Source organism: Apus apus, chromosome 4 (assembly GCF_020740795.1).
Source record: "Apus apus isolate bApuApu2 chromosome 4, bApuApu2.pri.cur, whole genome shotgun sequence".
In the NCBI taxonomy this organism is placed as follows: Eukaryota; Metazoa; Chordata; class Aves; order Apodiformes; family Apodidae; genus Apus; species Apus apus.
The window spans coordinates 4,549,891-4,568,787 of record NC_067285.1 but is presented as its reverse complement, the minus strand read 5'-3'; the positions used below and the strand labels follow the sequence as shown (position 1 = coordinate 4,568,787).

The window sequence follows — 18,897 nt, the reverse complement described above, 5'->3', positions numbered from 1 at the left end:
GCTTAACAGTTTTGTAACATTTACTGGTGATTACACATTTTTTGGTAGAAACTGATTCCACTACACAAGCAACGGGTAACTGTTGTCATTCTAAACGGGAGAAGAGTTTGTCAAAAGGGGAAAGCAGCTGCCCCAGCAAGAAAAACTCACTGGCAGGAGCGAAGCTGTGGGTACTGATGGACGTGTAGACAGCAGGGTGAATCACACACCGCCTCTGCTCACCTGCGAACCAGCAAAAGACTGAATAAATCATGGCAGGGTCATTCCTAGTCCCTCGGATGGCCAGCTCAGAGAAGAGCTGTGCGTCAAAAGAACCCGAAATACCCTGCAGGCGACAACCTGCAGGGGCAAGGAGCGTCTTCCCAAGCAGGGCTGGCTCTCTTAGCCCCTCAGGACCTGCAATTGTTGCTGCCAACCAACAATTCCTGCCGCTAACAGAGCTCGACCCTCAGCACGCCCGCTCGTGCTGTGGTTCCACGGCCCCGCAGGATGCCCTCCGCCCGGCACACCCGGGATCGCTCCCGACGCTCCCTCCTCCCCCAACACCCACTTTTTGAGTCTTTATTTACAAACAAAACCCACCCCCCGCCCTCATCCCCCCCCTCCTCCCCGTCCCGCCCTCCCTCCCAACGCCGCACAGGGGCGGCCCCGCGCATGCGCGCAGCACCCACCGGCTGGTGGCGGAGGCCTCGGCAGCGCTGGCGGAGGCGGCGGGAGCGGCGGCGGGCGGCGAGGGCCGCGCCCGGGTGGGGCTGTGCCTGCTGTGCGGGCTGCCGGCGGCCGGCAAGACCAGCCTGGCCCGCGGGCTGTGCCGCCGGCTGCCGCGCCGGGCGGGCTGGACCTGCGCCCGCCTCGCCTACGACCAGCTGATCCCCGCCGAGGCCTGCGCGCCGCGCCCCGCCGGGCCGCTCCCATTGGTCAGTGCCGCTCCCGCCTCGCGCTCTGATTGGCCGCTGGCCGCCCGTTGCCAGGCAGAGCGGCGGTCGCGGCGGGGTGGGGGGGGGGGGTGTGCGGGAGCTGAGCGCTCCGCCGCTCCCCCCCCGCAGCTGCCCTCCTGGAAGCGGAGCCGGCGGGACCTGCTGCGGTGCCTGGAGAGCGTCCTGCGGGCCCTGCTCACCGGGGAGCCGCCCGCCGCCCCCGCCGCCGTCGCCCGGGCCGCCTGGGAGCGCGTCCTGGCCTGCTGCCGCGGGCAGGGGCTGCTGGGCGCCGCCACCGGGCCGCTCTGCCTCCTCCTGGACGACAACTTCTATTACCGGAGCATGAGATACGAGGTGTACCAGCTGGCTCGCAAATGTAATTCCTCTGCTCCCCAGCGGGAGGCCCCATCCCAGCTTCCTAGGAAGCGCACAGCACTCTTTGCCTTCCTTCAAGTGCTCTCGCAGGGCATTTGTCACCCTTACCTGCTGGCTTCTTGCATCATCATCACCCTATTACTGTGTTATTAACAACAGCGGGGTCACTTAAAGCCTTTTTTACATGTATCATACTCAGAAATTGCATTTGTGCAACCCCCAAGGCAAAAAGGGTTTGCATTCTTTCTAGTTTTGCATTCTTTCCAGGCTCAGAACTAGCATAGAGCTTCCTCATTCCTGTAAAGCCTTTCTCATGCTTCCTGCTCTCAGAAATCTTTGCTTCCAACAGCAGTTCAAAGGTAAAATTGTCTGTCGATGTTCTCGTAGATTCCTTGAGCTTCTGCCAGGTGTTTTTAGAGTGTCCCCTGGAATGCTGCTTGCAGAGGAATCGCCTGAGGAGTCATCCCGTACCTGATCAGACAATACAGCTGATGGCAACAAAAATAGAAGTGCCAGATGCCAAGAAAAACCCCTGGGAAAGGAACAGCCTCATTCTGAAGAGTTTGGGTTGCACTCCAGAGGATGAGTATGTTACTTTGTTGGGTTTTCACTGTTTTCATAAATGGGTGGGTAGAAGCTTTTTACTCTAAAAAGGATGGAAAGACTATTCCACGTGGTGATTTTTGGAAGCCAGGCAATGACACACACTAGATGCTGGTTGTTTGGAACTCACAGGCATTATTCTTTGCAGAGTTAACCTCAGAAATAACTGCACTTCTAAACTGGTGTGGGCAATTCATGTAAATTGTCTGAAACGTTAAGACCAGAAATAATTATCTGTAGTCTTAGTTGTAACTGTTTTTCATCTAACTGGCTGTAGAAAGATGATGAAGGCATTAATTGCCTCGTAAGTTGAACTGAAAACTTGCTTTTCTTTTCCTGTGATGAGGTGTCTTTTCAAAGTTAACATGGTTTACCCTTTTGTTTTCTTAGTGAACAGATAGTTAGGTTGCTGGCCACTGCTCTGGAAAATCCAGTGAAGCAAAACGAAGAAGACACTGAGCAAAAGGTAGCCCTGCCTGTCCTCACAGTCATGGCTCTTTCAGGTGATGGTGGATGAGAGAGTGAGTTATTCCTGAGCTGGATTCAGAGCACCCTGATGATAGAAACTGAGAAATACCTATTGCATTTCTTGACTGCAAAAGCAGAGGCCAAATAATTAATCCTATTTGAAATCCTTCAGCTTAAGTTAAGCCATTAACGTTTAAGAATGGTTGCATGATCTTTAAGGTCCCTTCCAGCTCAGACCATTCTGTGATTCTGTGACTCTAGAGTAGCCAAAGGATTTTTGGAGCTGTCACATCTCACTGAGGAAAACAATGTTCACTGCCTCACGTCACACACACCTGTGAATTCAAAGGAGTGGATGTGCACTGCACTGGTCACGGAGATGCTGCCACTGTCACTTTTGAAGTACTCTTTGAAAACCAGCAGGTGAGTCTGAATCAAATGTAACATGGCTTGCCTGTGTTCTTCCTCTCTGTTGGTCACCTGGACAGGAAGCAGACCGAGCCATCTGTGCAGCCAGTGCTGTCCACCAGGCTGATCAGACCTGCAGACGCCTCATCTCTCAGGCAATGAGGGATGCAAGAGGTATGTGGAGTGTATCCTAGGGGCCCACTGGCAGCCTCAGGCTAAGCCTGTGCAGTTCCTTCAAAGCTCAGCTTTCATTTTCTTTTAGACAAAAACCTGCTCCCAAGTGAGATGAAGAGCCTGGCAGAAGAACTCAACAAGCTGAAAGCTGAATTTTTGGAAGACTTGCGGCAAGGAGACACTTGGACAAGACAAACCAACACACAAAATCAAGATTCTGACCCTGCTACAACTGAGATTTCTTCATTCCAACGTGAGGCAGCCAATGTAGTCAATAAATACATTTTTAAATAATCACAGATAGTGTTGGTGTGTTTGAAAGAGTTCAGAGTGTTTAAAAGGCAGCACTACAGCTGAAAACAGCTGAGAGATGCACCTTCCTTCTCTGGAGGCTCCTGCCTTCTCTAGTTCCTCGCTCCATGTTATGGCAGAGAAATCCAGCCCAGCATAACCTGACTTCAAAGATCAAGCCAACAACAAATCATCCTTAAACTTTATTTCATGCAATCCTATAAAAAGGAACGGCATCTAGTCCTGTTTCCTGCTTACAGCTGGACTAACTTCAAGCTGGATCAGCAGTGACACCCACCTCACCATGGTAACACCTCTGCTTTCAGACACACAAGCACACTTGATAGGAGGGAAATCTGAGGAAAGAGAAACTGAAAGGTGACCAAAGGTGCAAGGTTAGCAATGGAAAAAAAGTGTCCTAGTTCAGCTCTAAAGTGAAGCACTTTCAAATCAAGCAAACAAATGCACTATTATTTTCTTACCCAGAAGGTAAGCTCACCTTCCTTAGACATCTAGACCACAACTAGTCATGAGCACCAGTTCCTCCTGTTGAAGCAAATGCCATTAAGAATTAACAGAAGACTTAATTAGAAAGTGTTATTTTATTCGTATCTTACAAAAGCAAAGCTTCACAACATGAACTACACTAGATAGAGTTATTTGAGAATTAACCTTGTCATCTGAAAACATTCACTACACAATAAAATGTATTGTACAACTCTTTAACAGGTTTCATTTTGTTTGTTTGCATTCAAAATATGCTCTTGACACTGAAATACATATTATTAACAGAGCAGGTATTTATCAGCACATACACCAAGATTGCTCAATGAAAAATGCTTCAGCAGGGAATAGATTTCCTGCAGTAGAACATCCATTTGCTGTAGATTTTAAAGAAGCTTAAAATTAATAGAAAACTTGCCAGTGAAGACTTCTAAATTACATTCCCTTTGTCAAAAAGAAACAAACAAACCTCCCAAACATTCTGGAACAAAACAAATAGCAACAGAACATTTTTCTAGACAACACTGTTGGAACATGGCTTCTAGCACTGAATTTTATGTCAAAATGCCAATTAATATTAAGTCAAAATCTTCATAATCTAAACATTTTATCTGGGGGAAAAAACCATCTATTATCTCCTATTATCTGCTTCACAGTTGGTTTAAGTATTGAGATTATTTAAATACTGAGATAATTTAAGATCTTCAGTCTCATATTTGCATGTTCATGGGAATATTCAGTCTGAAAAAAATATGTCTGTATTGAGTACTGTAAATAGTGCATGTCAAAAATGTAATAAAAGCCATAAAATTATTGCCATAAAACCAAAAAACCCACAAAAGTTCATGTTTTGCAACTACAGAACAGAGTCAAGCAAAGGAATATCTCATTCCCAAACTTCTGTTAATACAAGTTAAAATGCTAATCACCACCTCAGAATATAAGGATCTGGGTTTTCAAAACAAAACAAAACACCAACAAACAAGTTAGTGCAGTGTAGCACATGAGGAACTCAGTATGAGAAGTCCTAACTGAGGACTCAGTCCCACAAATTCTGACAAGTATTCCTCATTGACTCTGAGTAAGGCCTGCTTGTGCAAGGGAATTGTCAGGATCACACTCTGAAACCATTTTCCAGTACTAATTCTGGTCTTTAAGTGATAGTAATATGAAAATATCTTCCAAGCCTACTCTGAGCAGGATCCAACCCAATTCTGGCTGCAGAAACCAAAGCCTGCTGCCACCTAAGAACCATCCCCCTGCAAACAGGAGCTTGCAGAAGGGAAGATGGGAAAAGATATTAAGTCAGAAGTATTAAAACACTTGCTCAACAGGAATTTGCAAGGTTTGGAGTTAGGTTTTTTCCCCATCCTGAGTTCTATTACTAAGAACGTAACACTCCTCCACGACAGAGGATCCCCTCCTAAATGAAGGCTCCTTGTCAGGAAGATGATGCAGGCTTCCTCTTGCCACCAGCCACCTCTACCAGTGACCTGCCTATTCTATCTCAAATTCCATCATCATGGTTCAGAAGTCATTTTTCTAAATCGCCAAATCATGAGCCTACCCAAAAGAAGTCGGTCATACTTATTGGCACTGCCAATGGGAATCCCAATGGATCAGAAACTCTGTACATGGAATGAAAGGATGAAATCTCAAACATCTGTGCACATGGATGTTCATCTCCCTATTGATATCAAGGGGGAGAAAGGCTGGAACCATAAACCAAGGAGAACTTGGCTGCTGTGATTGGCATCATCCAGTGTGGGAAGGGGTTCCTTGGAGCACTACTGTTTCAGAAGTCTCCTTGGAGTTGCTAGAGCCTAGGAGTTTCCATCATCTATCAAAAGGCAAAAGAAATTACCTCTATAAATTAGTAATTGTAATGACGTTCAACAATAACGTCTGTTGTTCCAATATCCTATTTTCGCCAAATTCAGAGTTTAGAATCTGTCAGTGTGACCAAAAGAGAGATATCGTTTCTACATTATTCTTTGGAAGTGTCATGTTACAAAATCTGTACAGGAGCAGTAACTGCCACCTGGATTCCAGTTTAGTCCTTAAAATAAAGGGCTCTCTGTTCTTATGCGTGTGAAGTTGCAGTTTTACTTATAAAGTAAATGTTAAAAGTAAAAAGCAACAGAGAAATGTTTTGGAATTATAAAAAGTGGAAAATGGAAGTTACATTCTGGTTTACAAATTCACTGAAATGGATTTTCAGCCAGGCCTGAAAGAAAACAGGAGTTTTAGGAGTGACAGCATGTTATCATTGCTCCTCACGACACTAGAAATCCTTCAGTGCCCTATTTTTTACCTTCTTACTACAAGATTATGTGCAGCCAAGAATCCAGTTCCTTTGACTCACTACTTAAACACAGAAAACTCAACTGTAGGCAAGCGAGGCAGAGAGAAACCTATTTGGTTCTCAAATTCCTAACTCATTAAAGTCAAAACTCCTTCTGAAGCTCTAAGTCTTCAAAGGATGGTTTTCCCTGATCTTACACTGAAGTCTTGGTAAGGTTTTCCTTTGCCTCTGGGAAGCTGTAGCTCCCATCACAATATACATTTGAAGAAGCCAAACATTTGCTATTCAGATTCCAATCTCTGATTTGCAGAACATTAATAAAATCTTCCTGCTTTTAACAAAACGTATTTGCTGCCATATTTTGCTGATAGCAAAAGGAGAATATGTAAGAGAAGCTTTAATTTGTCTCAACTAAGACAAACCAAGGTAAAAGTGCACATCTAAATATGGGAAAAGTAACAGTTCCTCATTTTTTTCAAATAGTACAAATTCCTGTGTAGCATAATAAGAGCTTTTCTTATTTTGCTAGTTTGTTTTAAGCTTATATTAAAGTGCCTGTCTGTTAGCCTAGGTGCTCCTAAAGTAAGATGTACAGTATAAAAAAAAACCCCACAAACATGTGCAATGGATTTCACGTACATCTGCAGTTGCCATTTGTCACCTACAATTATTAATCAGAACCTCAAATGCAGCCAGCCAGGATGTCTTTGCCTACCACACGAGGAGTTCAGAAAACCCAGAAGCCCTTCCCCTTCTCTCTAGCACGCCAAAAGGACAACAGATGTGGGGGGAGAGGACAAGACACACTGACTTTCAAGTCAGCTCAAGTTTCAAATCAATGAGATGACACAACTTTCAAACATAAAGGCAACCTCTCACTTGTAGCTTGGCCCAAAATAAAACTGAACAAGTTGTTTTTCATTTGTAAACCTCTTGTTTGTTTGTATTAGAACCTCTGTCAGCCAGACAGAAGTCTAATTGTGCAAATTTTAAATATCTGTACAAATTAGTTAAAGGCAGTTAAAAATCTCATGGAATATATATTAGTTCTACCAGCTCTTTATTACGACTGTTTAAAGATTACCTCCTCTATTGAATAACAAGCTTCTAACTCTTTTTTTCCTACCAGTTTCATTCAAGATAACCTGTTTTCTTCTCATTTTGCAATGAGTTCTAAAATTTAAAATAGTTCAATTAGTGTTTGAGCTCTACCATGAAGAGTTTAGACTATACTAAGCAAAACCTAATAATTAACCTTCAACAGATGAAAGCAAGTTTTATATCAAATTAAAACTGGATGTGAAAGTTCCTTCTATTTGCTTTCCCAGTTTGGAGTAGATAATTTTTAAAGGAAAATTATGTCTCCAAAGTAACCATATGTGTCACTCCATCAACCTTTTGTGTTTTCTGGTTAATATATTTTGTCTTGCCTAGTAAACAGCCTGACCATGCATCCTATGCTTCAGGAGATGTCCTGCTTCCACATTTGTAGAACTTGTATTGGAATTAAGTGTAAGCAACTTAGATTTAGAAACCAAAGCATGTAAATGCATTCTAGTCCTTACAGCACTCTCAGCTTTTTTGAAAGGCTACATATAAAATAACAACCACATCTTATACAAAATTTCCCTGGCAAGTTTAATGGCAACTTAGAAACAAATTTGCCTCCCTTGTCAAATCGATCAACGTCAAAATTCCTTACGGGAATGTGCAAGCTTTCCTTCAGCAAGTATGAAAAATATACTGTAATATGTTAAAAAACTAAATGAAAGCTTGTTCTCAGTCAATGTTGACTGTGTTGGCCTCTTGCAAAATGACAAGCAAAGTCATACTTGTTTTTACACTTACACCCACATATGTTGCACTGAAAAGGATTTTCAAATCCATGACATCCCATGTGAATAGTATACAGGATATTGTCCGCAAAGTACATGTCACAGTGTGGGCAGTGATGCAGAAGCTGAGGGTCCTGAACAGGAAGGGTTGGAGCTGGAGTACTTGGTTGACTGTTACTGATGCTGGGAGTACTGGTGTGGGCGCTGCGGTCACTGCTGGGACCTGCCACGGGACTATAGTTCCTTGGATTGTGCGGAGGCCGAGGATCTGGGCTGGTTGGAGAGGAACTTTGAGGAATACTTGCTGACACAGCTGAAACCACTGCAGGAGCAGCAGGCTGCTGTATCATGAAAGGCTTTTCATCTTGGCAGGAAACAACGTCAGGAGAGGCTGGGTTTTGGTTTTCAGGAGGCAAGCTAGATAACTGTCCAGCTAATGTAGAGAGCTGGTTTAAAGGATTATCTACCATAAGGTCTTGTGGATCTCTTGGCAACCCACTGCTCTGGGCTGGTTTTGTCATGCTTTCATAGGCTTCAGTCTGGATGTTTGGGATTTCGTGAGTGAAATCATTAAGGTAGTCTGGTTTCTGAACCACCATGGAAGGTGGACTCAAATTAATTAATGCTCTTCTGCTGTACCCCAAGTTGCTGGTCTTCTTCTGCAAAACCCCCCATATTTTCTTGCTGCTGAGGGAAGACCTCGTCCCCTTGATAGGCACCATTTTATGCTTGCGCCGGCGGTGGTGAGAGAGGTTGCTCCTGTCACTGCAGCGAAAGGAACACAACTCACACTTGTAGGGCTTTTCACCAGTATGTGACCTCATGTGGGCTTCCAGGTGACGCTCGTAAGCTGATGCAAAGGGACACAAGTGGCATCTGTGTGGCTTCTCACCTGGAAAATTAAAATAGATTGTAACTGTAGCACCTGGGAGTGCTTGCAAAAGGCTTTTCACAGAGCAGAAAGGAGGTAACAGGGAGCTGCTAATCAAGCAGTGCAGCTTCAGTCACTGCTAGTCTTGAGTTTAGCTGGGTATTTGCTGGAAGAGTGGAGTAAATGTAGACATCTCTGCCTCACCCGAGTGCTAATTATTAGGAATTACAGCAGTGATGCCAAGGACTGAATGCAATGGTGTTTGTGTAGTGCTCCTGACTAGATCCAAACCCCACCTCACCTCTAAAGCACATAAACAATTGGCTACACCACCAAAAATATAACTGTTCTTGGTGTAACTGTGTTTAAACACTGAGGGAGGGTATCCTTTTGATATCTTCCAAAGAATCCTACTTTTAAACATCCTGGAACTATTATCTAAATAACCCATGTATATATGCATCCACTGAAGAACTGTATTTTGAAAAAGGATCCTGTGGCTAAAGAGTTAAAGACAACAAAAGCCAACTAATCCCTGTACAGCTGTGTGCTCTCCCAGTTGTGACAGAACCAGATATTCTCCCTTCTGATAGGTAGAACGTGGCCCTTCTGTTAAATGATATTTACAACTAGTTGCATTAACACTTTTTAAAATGGCTTATAAAACTTTCAAACATAATTACAGGCCAACACATTAGGAACATAATACTTTGGGGCTTCTGAACTTCCTTTCACAGACTGATCTTGTGGGAGTTTTTAGATCCAATGCAGATTGTTATAAACGTGACATGAGCCGATGCCGGGGGGGCAGTTTCCCACAAAATGCCTGAAGGATTTGATGCACATTAAGGTGCTGAAATGAAACATTACCTTCTTTTCCTATCTAAAATGCCAGGTCAGTTTCTAAATCACTGTTGTGCAGCTGCTTTTTTTTGCCACACAGCACAGCAAGCTTCAAAAAACCATGAGTAGGCTCCTTCTCTTCAGCCTTTAAGGGCTGGTGTTTTTTTTAAACATTTTCTATTATTTTAAATTCAGGGCAACACAGCTGTTTTGGGGCTTTCAAAATCCATCTAGAACAACTGCAAAAGCCAAAGACCTGGATGTAGTGAGGGCCACTATTTTTTCCCCTACAGAACTGGCTCTTGAAGATGAAAGAAAGCAATTTCTGTGCCTCCACTAAAAACCTTACATTTGCACCAACTGATTTCTCCATAAGCATATATAGGTATTCACATACGTGTGTGTGTAAAGACCTGGAGATTTGGTACAAACCATGATGCAAAAAGACTGACAGACTCCTTGCATTCACAAAGAACTTGTCAATCTGCATAGGCTTATTTCATTCTTGACTGGTTGCACAAAGGTAGAGTCACATCCTGTGTTGCACACCCTCAATACAACGCAGCTAGTGGGCTACTAATTACGCTGCTATCAAACTCAGCATGAAGTTAATTCTGTAGTAAGTTACACTTATTGTGGTTGCATGATCATGCCTGAGTGATAATTACTTTGGCAGACACCTTGCTGCACTTGCAGGTTAGCCAGGATGCATTATCTGCTTACTTACATTGCCCTGAGGCTACCAGTCAGCTATCACTCCCCTATTTTAATGCTGATTCAGTCACTCTGAGCCTTCAAAGTCCATGCAATCCATCTCTTGGCCCTTTACCACGCTTCCCCACCATGCTTCTGAGCTAAACAACACTCAAGTCTTGGATCTTTGCCCTTAAGTGAAAAAAATACAAACAAACAAGAAAACCAAACAACCAAACCAAACAACCCTTCCTTGTTCTGGAGTCCCCGACTCTGCACAAAGAAACAAAGCAGGACTTTCTGAAGAGCCACTAAGGTAATGACAAAATGGTGTTGCCATCAGGATACCACACAGTGCTGTATTAAAAATAATATTCTTAAATATATTGTAAAAGGGAAAATTATACAGGGAAACAAAACATCTCTGGCAGCCTCAGGTTCTTGTCTGTATTATAAAACTGAACAGATGGGTATATGGAAATGAACTGTTATCATTGTACAGTCACTGGCACCTCATTATAGCCAGATTAGTGGAGCCTGATGCCTAAAGTGTTCACTGTGAAGGTATGTTCAAACTGCTGAAGCATTCTGACACCCCTTGCCTCCCTCTCTCACTGCTAACTAGCTTTCTGAAACAGAATTAATTCAGACTGCAGGATTTTGCAGTGGAGTGATGAGTGCCTTCAATCTGCCTGCCTTTTCCTAGCACCTCAGTGAAAGCTTCTTTGATCAAACACGTCATGTGTGCCCTCTGATAACAGGAACACCTGCAGCAGCACTGAGACAAGAGTCATCCCACAGGCAGAGCTCTGTTCTTCTGCTGCAACACTCAAAATATCATACACTACAACCAACTCAAACACATCAGCCAAGACATAAACACAAAGTTTTATGCTTTGCCCCAAAACACAAATTGCTGTAGCTCATGGAATGTTTGCTTCTGAATGACCACTGGGTCCGATTTTTTAGGACTTTTCTCAGCATCCTAGTTTTTTGGTTGGACTTTTCTCAGCATCCTAGTTTTTGGGTTGGAATCTTTCCTGCTTTTGTATATAATCTGCTGCAACTGCTGAAAATCTGCAGCAGTTCCGTTACCTCTAGCCACTTAGTAACCTCTATTGCCTGAGGTAGCTGCAGAAGAAAGCATTCAGAAAACACAAAAGAATGTTAACCACAGATCTGAGAATATAAAAAAAGGGAGGCAGCTTCCTAGACTACAAAAAGGAATGCTGACACTGTGTTAATAACCATATTTTGATACTTCAAGAAGGAACATTTTATTTCTTGCTCTCTAGTATGGCTAAAATTTATTACATTAGTTCTTAAGTAACAACACTTAATTTCAGTAACTCTGTTTTGAGAAACCTCACGCACAGCAAAGCCATCAAAAACATCTCAAGGATCAGCAAACACACAACACCAACATCTTCTACTAGCAAATTATGTTTCCCATCACAGCTCTGGAAGTCCATCTGCTCTTGTTGACAACTGGCCAGATGCAAGTTTTAAATGCCAATAGCTACATGCTGCTGAAAAGATATTAAATTTTAAAGATGATGTTACTTCTGCATCTTTAAGTACCATTTAAAAATCATCCTGAAGTAGTACAGTGATCTGTATAAGCCTGCAGCACAGTTTCTCCCACTACATGACTCTCATTTCACAAGCTCAGAAACAGAACTGCAGAGAGTAAAGCTTCTGGAAGAAAATCCACCTCTCATTCTCCACATACCATATGAGGCAAATAATAGGTGAAGCTGCAACTGTTTCATGAAAAGATAGACCAAAAATGCTCCAAAACACACTGCTGCAAAACTTCCACTGGGCATCTGAAAACAGCAACAGCTACACAAAGGTAGCTCACAGTGGCACAAAGAAGAATTTACAAGATCTGCAGAATCTGAACCTCGGAACTCTTTGATTTCTAGTTGGTTTCTATCCCATTGTCCCTTGTGAAAACCATCCAGTGCTGCAGGGCCAGCACAAGGAGCAATACCTGCTCCAGAAACCACCCTGGGAGCTCCTGTGCAGCAGCAGTGGTTCACAGCAGTGAGAACCTGACTAACAATAACCCTGCAACTACATCCAAGTTACAACAACGTGTTTCCTTCAAAATGAGTCCCAGAATGCCACCTAAGGTAAGTATGTAAGGGGAAAACAGTATTTATGTATTTATGATTTATTAAATGATAATTTTATTCCGTGATTGTGTTCAAACATAGGCAGGTATATGCACAGTCAGTCAATATACTTGTTGCCCATTATAACTGATGTAACCCACTCACAGACTCTGCCTTCTCTCCTGGTAAAACCCCAGCTCTAACTTCCACGTTAAAACCACCCCCTCCAACTCTAAGAGACCACTGAAACGATAGACTTAAAAAAAGTTTAGGGACAGTAAAAACTTCCTTTTTTTATATACATTTTTTTTTTCTTACAGTTCTAGTTAAAACCCATAAAGTCTTCTGCATTGGTGTAACATACTTGCCAGGCACCAACTCAGACTTCACATGGACCTTTCATTTGTTTTCTCTCATTTGCCAAGAAACCAGAGCTGGCTTCATTAATAGTTCAGGATATTCTAACCTTTATTGTGAGTTTTGCTTTTCACCTTCATAAACCCAAGAGCAGCAAATGCCCTTAAGCAAGCCACAGTAATCTTTCTATTCACTGCTGTTATTTATCACTTATTTGATGATATATCCTCATGTTTTAATATTCTACAAATAAGAAAACTTTATTCTTATTAGTATGTTTTGTACTTGCACATCTAATATTTTGTACAAAACAGGAATATTTTCCTGACTAAACAACAGAGGCAGAAAAGCCCCTATAAATCTCCACATGGCAACAGGTACATTCTTCACTTTCCTGACTAGCAAGGAAAAATTAAAACTTACATTTAGGGCCCTTAATTTACACTGATGGTTTTCAGGCTAAACTTTACTCTCATATCTAGTTACTTCAGCAGTCTGCAGTAATAAATGGAAGTAGAAATTTGCACCATTTAAATGGGTAAATGGCACACCTTGAAAAAAAAGAGTCTATTAAAAACAAAACCAAAACACCCCAAAGCCAATTCTAATTCTTGAGTAACTCTAAGAACTATCACACTGCTTGAAGATACTGCCTCCTCACATGCAAATGGTAACACTGACTGAGGACCACAATGGCTCAGAGCCAAGCACTGCAGAACATTTCCTACCTGTGTGGATTCTGATATGTTCAATGAGCCGGGCTGTCCCTTTGCTGGCGTAGTTGCAGTATCGACACTTCAACTTCCCATCAAATGTCCTTTCAAAGCCATCCACTAACATTCCTGAGTTTTCATCCAGGGAAACTTCAACCGAAGGATGATCGAGACCATTCTGATCACCTTCTGCCCCAGCTGTGGATAACACAAAAGAGATTTCAACCAAGAATCTGTGCTGTGAGAACGTGCCAAATATCTTTTGCTTCTCTACGTCCTCAGTCTTTAAATACACAGAACTATTAGAACAAAGCTTGATTAAAACAAAGGTACACACACATCTCTAGTGATGTCAAAACCACTATCAGAAATGCTTCCATACAACTCTAACAGTCTGCATAATCATCTGGAATCTAAACAGTGCAGTCACTCTCAAAAATAAACAACAAACAAAAACTGGGTAAGCACTGCAACCAGCTTTACCTCCTTGAAGAGTCTCTGCTTCCTTGTCTCCACTAACTGATCCAGAAATCATATTCACATGATGAGTCTGCTGTGTGAGGTATTCCTGAAAATCTTTTACAAAGTCCAAAGGTTCTGGCTTCTTCTCACCCATATTCACTCTCGACGTTTACAAATTCTTGTGCCTAGAAAGAAAAATATTTTCAAAACAAAAGTATCATTGAATTTGAATGCGTTCATAAAAACAAGTTTGCTTTTGGAGCTTGGTTTTGGTTTTCCTTGTTGGTTGTTTTGTTTTTAAGTGAAGAATTACTTCTATCATACAGCACGACCCAATGCACAAATTGACAACCATAAGAATATTATTTCTCAAATTTTTAACTCATTCAAGCTCACCAAGGACTTATTACTGAGGAAACCATTTTCAGCTACAGTAAAATAAGGACAATATTAAATTGGATAAAATTACTACCATCAAAGTCAACCTTTTTTTTTTTTAATGGATCATACCTGAATTTTAGTTCCCTGCTAAGTAGCAAACATGCTCCAAAATTTACTCCCAGCAGGTCAGACAGAAAGCACAGAGCACAGCTTCTCCACTTCCCCTGGCAAGGAAAAAATGGAAATGTCAGTCCATTATTCTTCCCCACCCCTATGAGCTGCAAGATAGAAACTTGAAAATAATATATATGTTTAGAAAGACAGGTTCTAACACTCTACTGCAGCCACGAGGCTGGTTCTTTGTTGTGGTGTTAGGTCCAAACCACGACGTATACACTGAAATAATAAATATATTCACTAGAAGTCACTGGTCATGCTCTTTTCAGAGACTGTAAATGACAAACCTCTAGAGTATCAAAAAATGAATTTGTGAAGACAGAACTTAGGATTCAGTTGGAAAGAGGACAATAAGTCACATTGTTATTCCTGCATTTTCAATAAGAATATCTTTCTGTTTTTCAACAGCTACTAAACATTAGGTGACCTACAAAAACTCAAGACCTGAGTTGCAGACCACATTTAAACATAGTTTCCTGCCTTTACAAAGATTTTCACAAGCATTTGTCCATTTTTTGGCATCCAGATGAGTATGCTCTTTCACCTCACACCTAAAGGTGCTTAACTACGACCATAAAGTTAGTTTCAAATGCATCTTCATGTACCAATTTTACCTACCCTCTTTCAGGTGTCACCAGCCCCGTGTAGGCTTAAGTTAATCTGTGTTTCATTTGTTGGTGTCTCCTGCAATAAAGCAAAGATACCAGGGTATAAATTAAAGACATGGAAGAGAAAAACAGGACAAGGCAATTCAGAGTCCTGACCAGGCCAACTTTCACCAAATTGTATTGTTAAGAGATTATAATTTAAAATTAAACCATTCTCAAACGATGACTGGTTCAACATTAAAAGGTAAAGATCCATATTTTCACAGAAGAACTTGTGTATCCCTTTGTTTAAGGCATAAAATCTTACTGTTTGATTACTTTTATAATTACATTTAATTTTAAAAAAAATTAACACAATTTTTTTTTAATTACTGGGGAAAAGATGTTACTTGGGGGATCAACTGCATAAAACTTCTTTTCTGTACCTCATCCATTGAATTTGAAAACATTAATCTTCCTTTTTATCTCAACGTAGGCAAGTTGCCACAACTTAAGCATAGCCTCAAACCTCTACATCTCCTTGCATAAAAGAACATTTTGAGATTTTGTGGGGTTTTTTTACAGATACCCAAGCAGCCATTCTCCTTTTCAGGGAAGACAAAGACAGTTCACATAACTGCTGTGTCAGTGCTGTAAACTAGTAAATGCAATTCTAATTATGAGAAACCTGAAGAGACCAGCTCACATTTCACTCAACAGGGCTGATCACACCAGATGTGCCTCAACTTCTATTTATACAGAACAATTTCTGTATAGACAACTACATCCTCTCCAGCTTTTTACCTGATGGGTGGAACACTGGTGATGCATTTTCTACACAGGCATTAACTGCTGGATTTAGTATTAACTACAGTGCTGATGTGCACCCATTTTTTTTTGTCCAAGAAGTGCTTATAGGATGTACTAGGATGACAGGCATTATATTTTACCTAAAGAATTCTGCTACAGACAGTAATTCAGACTGAGTAAAACAAGTACTTTAGCACACAGAGTCAAAACTTACAGTGCAGTAATTGTAAGGGAACAAAACAGTATGACCACATGGAGATGTGTGTTAATAAGAGGAAAACAAAAAGGGAGGGGGGAGGGGGGAGGAGAATGTCTCTGTCCCACTCTCTTTTTTTTCCAGCGCAAATGGCTCGAATTTAAGACCAGACAGGAGGATGGACCCCAAACTCCACCCAAGCCCTCCCGGCCCCTTCCCAGGGAGGGAAGGGCAGAGGGAGGCAGCGGCGGCCGGGCCCAGCCCCACGACCCGCCGGGCCCTCCGCCAGCCCCTTCCCACGCCGGGCGGTGCACGGGAGCCCCCGACGCTCCCCTTCACCTCTCTCCGACCCACGCCGCCGTCACGCGTGGGCGGGAAGCGACACATCCCCGGGAAGCCTCGGCCTAAACACGGCTGTCGTGTGTCCCCCGCCCGGCTCCGAAGCCAGGGACACGCCGAGGGGCTGCGCCGGCTGACCCGGTCCCCGCTTCCAGCGCGGCCCTGCCCGCCCGATGCCTCCTCCTCCTCCTCCTCCCCCTCCCCACCGCTGCCCGCCCGCAGCCTCCCCGAGAGAGGCGGCCCCGCCGCTCGGGCCCCTCACGGCAACGGGGAGGCCCTGGGGAGGGGGACGCCACGGGCCCCGGGCAGGTCTGTCACCGCTGCTGCTGCTGCCACCGCGGCGGGGCGCGCTGCCGCCCGGCCCCCCTCACGGGCAAAGAGGCAGGAGGGAGGAGGAAGGAGAGAGGAAAGAGCAGACAGCACTCACCGCCGCCGCCCGGCCCCGCCGCCCGCCGCCATGTTTGTTGTGCCTCCCGCCGCCCGGCCCCGCCCACCGCCGCCTCGCGAGACCGCGGCGGCAGGGGAGGGAAGGAGCGGCCCCCAAGATGGCGGCGGCGGGCGGGTGGCTGAGGGGCTGCGCCGAGGTGAGGCGGGGGCTGAGGGGCTGCGCCGAGGTGGTGAGGCGGGGGCCGGGCCGAGGTGGTGAGGCGGGGGCTGAGGGGCCGCGCCGCCGGTGGAGGCCGCCCGGGGTTCCCGTTGTGCCCGTTAGCGGCGCTCCGGGGGGAGAAGCGGCCGCGTCCCGCCCCGGGCCGCCTCCCTGGGGCTCGGAGGGGTGGGTGGATGGGGGAGTTGGCTCTTCTCTGCCTCGCGTTTATTCGGGTTTTGTTTTTCTTTTTTTTTTTAATGTGAGGGGGGGGTATGGGGTAACTTGGAGCTACCGAAGGTTGTTGCGAAACGGTTGGCAGCTGAAGGCCGCTCGCAGAGGCACGTCAGGCGCCGGCCGTTCCCGGCTAGGAGCCGTTTCGCAGGGCTGGGCAGTAACTTGGCTTCGCAATCGCTCCTTCTTAGCAGCAGAGGTGCTTTGGTGTCTCCTTGGCGTGTTTTGAGCAGGCCTGGGGCACCGCAGGGCCCGTCAGAAGAGTAAGGGAGCAGGCAGGAGAGTGAAACTCGCTGTGCAGAGGGAGAAGACGTGGGACCTTCTCGCGGCAGCTTGTGGGTGTGTTGTCACCATCTAAATAAAGAAAACAAAGCCCATAAATGAGGGTAAGCAAGCCTCCTGTGGTGGAGCTTCTCTGCTGAGAAATAGAAGCTGTCCAGAAGCCGGCGAGGACAGACTCAGAAGTGGAGGCCATCCAGGGAAGCAGAGTGAGCTTAGGAAAACACATTGCTCTGGCCTTTCCTCCTTTGTGTTTTAATGCTGCTGCCCGGTCCACCAGCATTAAAATCTCATCTTAGGTTGTGAAAGAGAAGGAAACTGAAAGAACTAACCTTTAAAAGAGGTGAGGTGGAGGTGAGAATTGAGATAAACACAAAAATCAGTGTTATCAGAAACCAATTTTCAAATACATGTGCTTAGTAGGACAAGCAATCTGGATCTCATAGCAGCACAAGTCATTACCTTACCTACAGATAAAGAGGGGAAACAAGCTGGAAAGGAGACTCAAAGCATTTTAATAAAAAACTACCTTTGTTTACCTTTAAATAACTACCTGAAAGTTAGTAATATTGCCTGACTTCTAAGAATAAAAGCATAAACCGTAACGTAGTGACTTGATTTTTTTTTTTAAATCTAAATGCTATGTCAAAACCTAATCACTTCTGCACCATTGTATTTACTCTGGAGTGAAATGCCTAATACCTGTGAGTTGCTGCTCTGCATGTGGGTGTTGTCCATCTAAGTCCTGTCCCTTGTGGCCAGCCTACTGGTTTTTAAGACTATCCAAGGTAACCATGTTATGAATATTCCTTCTGTCCTGCCATCTCAATCGGGTGTCAAACAAGTGTTTATCAAACTATATCTGCATGTGTCTCCTGCCATGGTAGCTCACCTTACTCTGCCACTCTCATGTGGGTTGGTTGCAGTGGAAAAGTCTCCAAGGAGAAAGCTCTGGGGAGATGGAAGGAGAACTTTCTACTAAGGGGGAAGGAGGGGATGAAGAGGAAGGGATGATTCCTGTAAATGCTGACTTTCACATACCCTGTGTCATTGTTGCCAAGAGCAGACCTGCTGTAGTGGCTGTAACCTGTAGCAAACACTGAGCTGTTCACTGTGTTTCAAAGCTCCTACCTGCTACCTGGGCTATTGGCAGGTCACTGCAGCCCTGCAGGCTTGTGCTTGACCTTGCTGAGCTGCTTTTAATCAAGGTTGTCCAGCCTCCCATTCTCATGAAAGCACATGAGAAAAACCTGCCTATTCTTTTGTCAACAAAATCTCTGCTTCCTACTTTGAATGGAGCAGAGCCCCCTGCATGCTTTTAGTGATGTTCACCTCTGTGCTTGATAATTCTACACCCAAGTGTCATGTGCAG

General features: G+C 44.2%; 2 protein-coding genes across 2 annotated transcripts; one reads left to right on the top strand and one right to left on the bottom strand.

The window, feature by feature from the left end:
• Positions 1-278: 278 nt before the first annotated feature.
• On the top strand, positions 279-3,244 carry PSTK (phosphoseryl-tRNA kinase). The gene is made up of 7 exons (XM_051616704.1): positions 279-300; positions 559-917; positions 1,047-1,293; positions 1,680-1,878; positions 2,286-2,361; positions 2,852-2,945; positions 3,034-3,244. Exons 1-7 carry the CDS (start codon positions 279-281, stop codon positions 3,237-3,239), a joined length of 1,203 nt encoding a protein of 400 aa, XP_051472664.1. The 3' UTR covers positions 3,240-3,244.
• A 575-nt stretch (positions 3,245-3,819) lies between these two features.
• Positions 3,820-16,907, bottom strand: IKZF5 (IKAROS family zinc finger 5). The gene is made up of 6 exons (XM_051616823.1): positions 16,857-16,907; positions 15,116-15,181; positions 14,450-14,544; positions 13,961-14,124; positions 13,493-13,675; positions 3,820-8,772 (listed from the first exon to the last, which is right to left on the bottom strand). The coding sequence occupies exons 4-6, from the start codon at positions 14,091-14,093 to the stop codon at positions 7,829-7,831; spliced, it is 1,260 nt and encodes a 419-aa protein (XP_051472783.1). The 5' UTR covers positions 14,094-14,124; positions 14,450-14,544; positions 15,116-15,181; positions 16,857-16,907; the 3' UTR covers positions 3,820-7,828.
• Between the last annotated feature and the right edge of the window lie 1,990 nt (positions 16,908-18,897).

Bases quoted from the DNA above. Each gene is read 5' to 3' on its own strand.
- PSTK (XM_051616704.1), top strand. From the start codon at position 279: ATGGCCAGCTCAGAGAAGAGCT. The intron at 1,294-1,679 runs GTAATTCCTCTG...ATGTTCTCGTAG, and splicing joins GTACCAGCTGGCTCGCAAAT to ATTCCTTGAGCTTCTGCCAG. The intron at 2,362-2,851 runs GTAGCCCTGCCT...TCACCTGGACAG, and splicing joins AAGAAGACACTGAGCAAAAG to GAAGCAGACCGAGCCATCTG.
- IKZF5 (XM_051616823.1), bottom strand. From the start codon at position 14,093: ATGGGTGAGAAGAAGCCAGAACCTTTGGACTTTGTAAAAGATTTTCAG. The intron at 13,676-13,960 runs GTAAAGCTGGTT...TGTTATCCACAG, and splicing joins AGCAGAGACTCTTCAAGGAG to CTGGGGCAGAAGGTGATCAG. The intron at 8,773-13,492 runs GTAGGAAATGTT...TTAATTTTCCAG, and splicing joins ACATATCAGAATCCACACAG to GTGAGAAGCCACACAGATGC.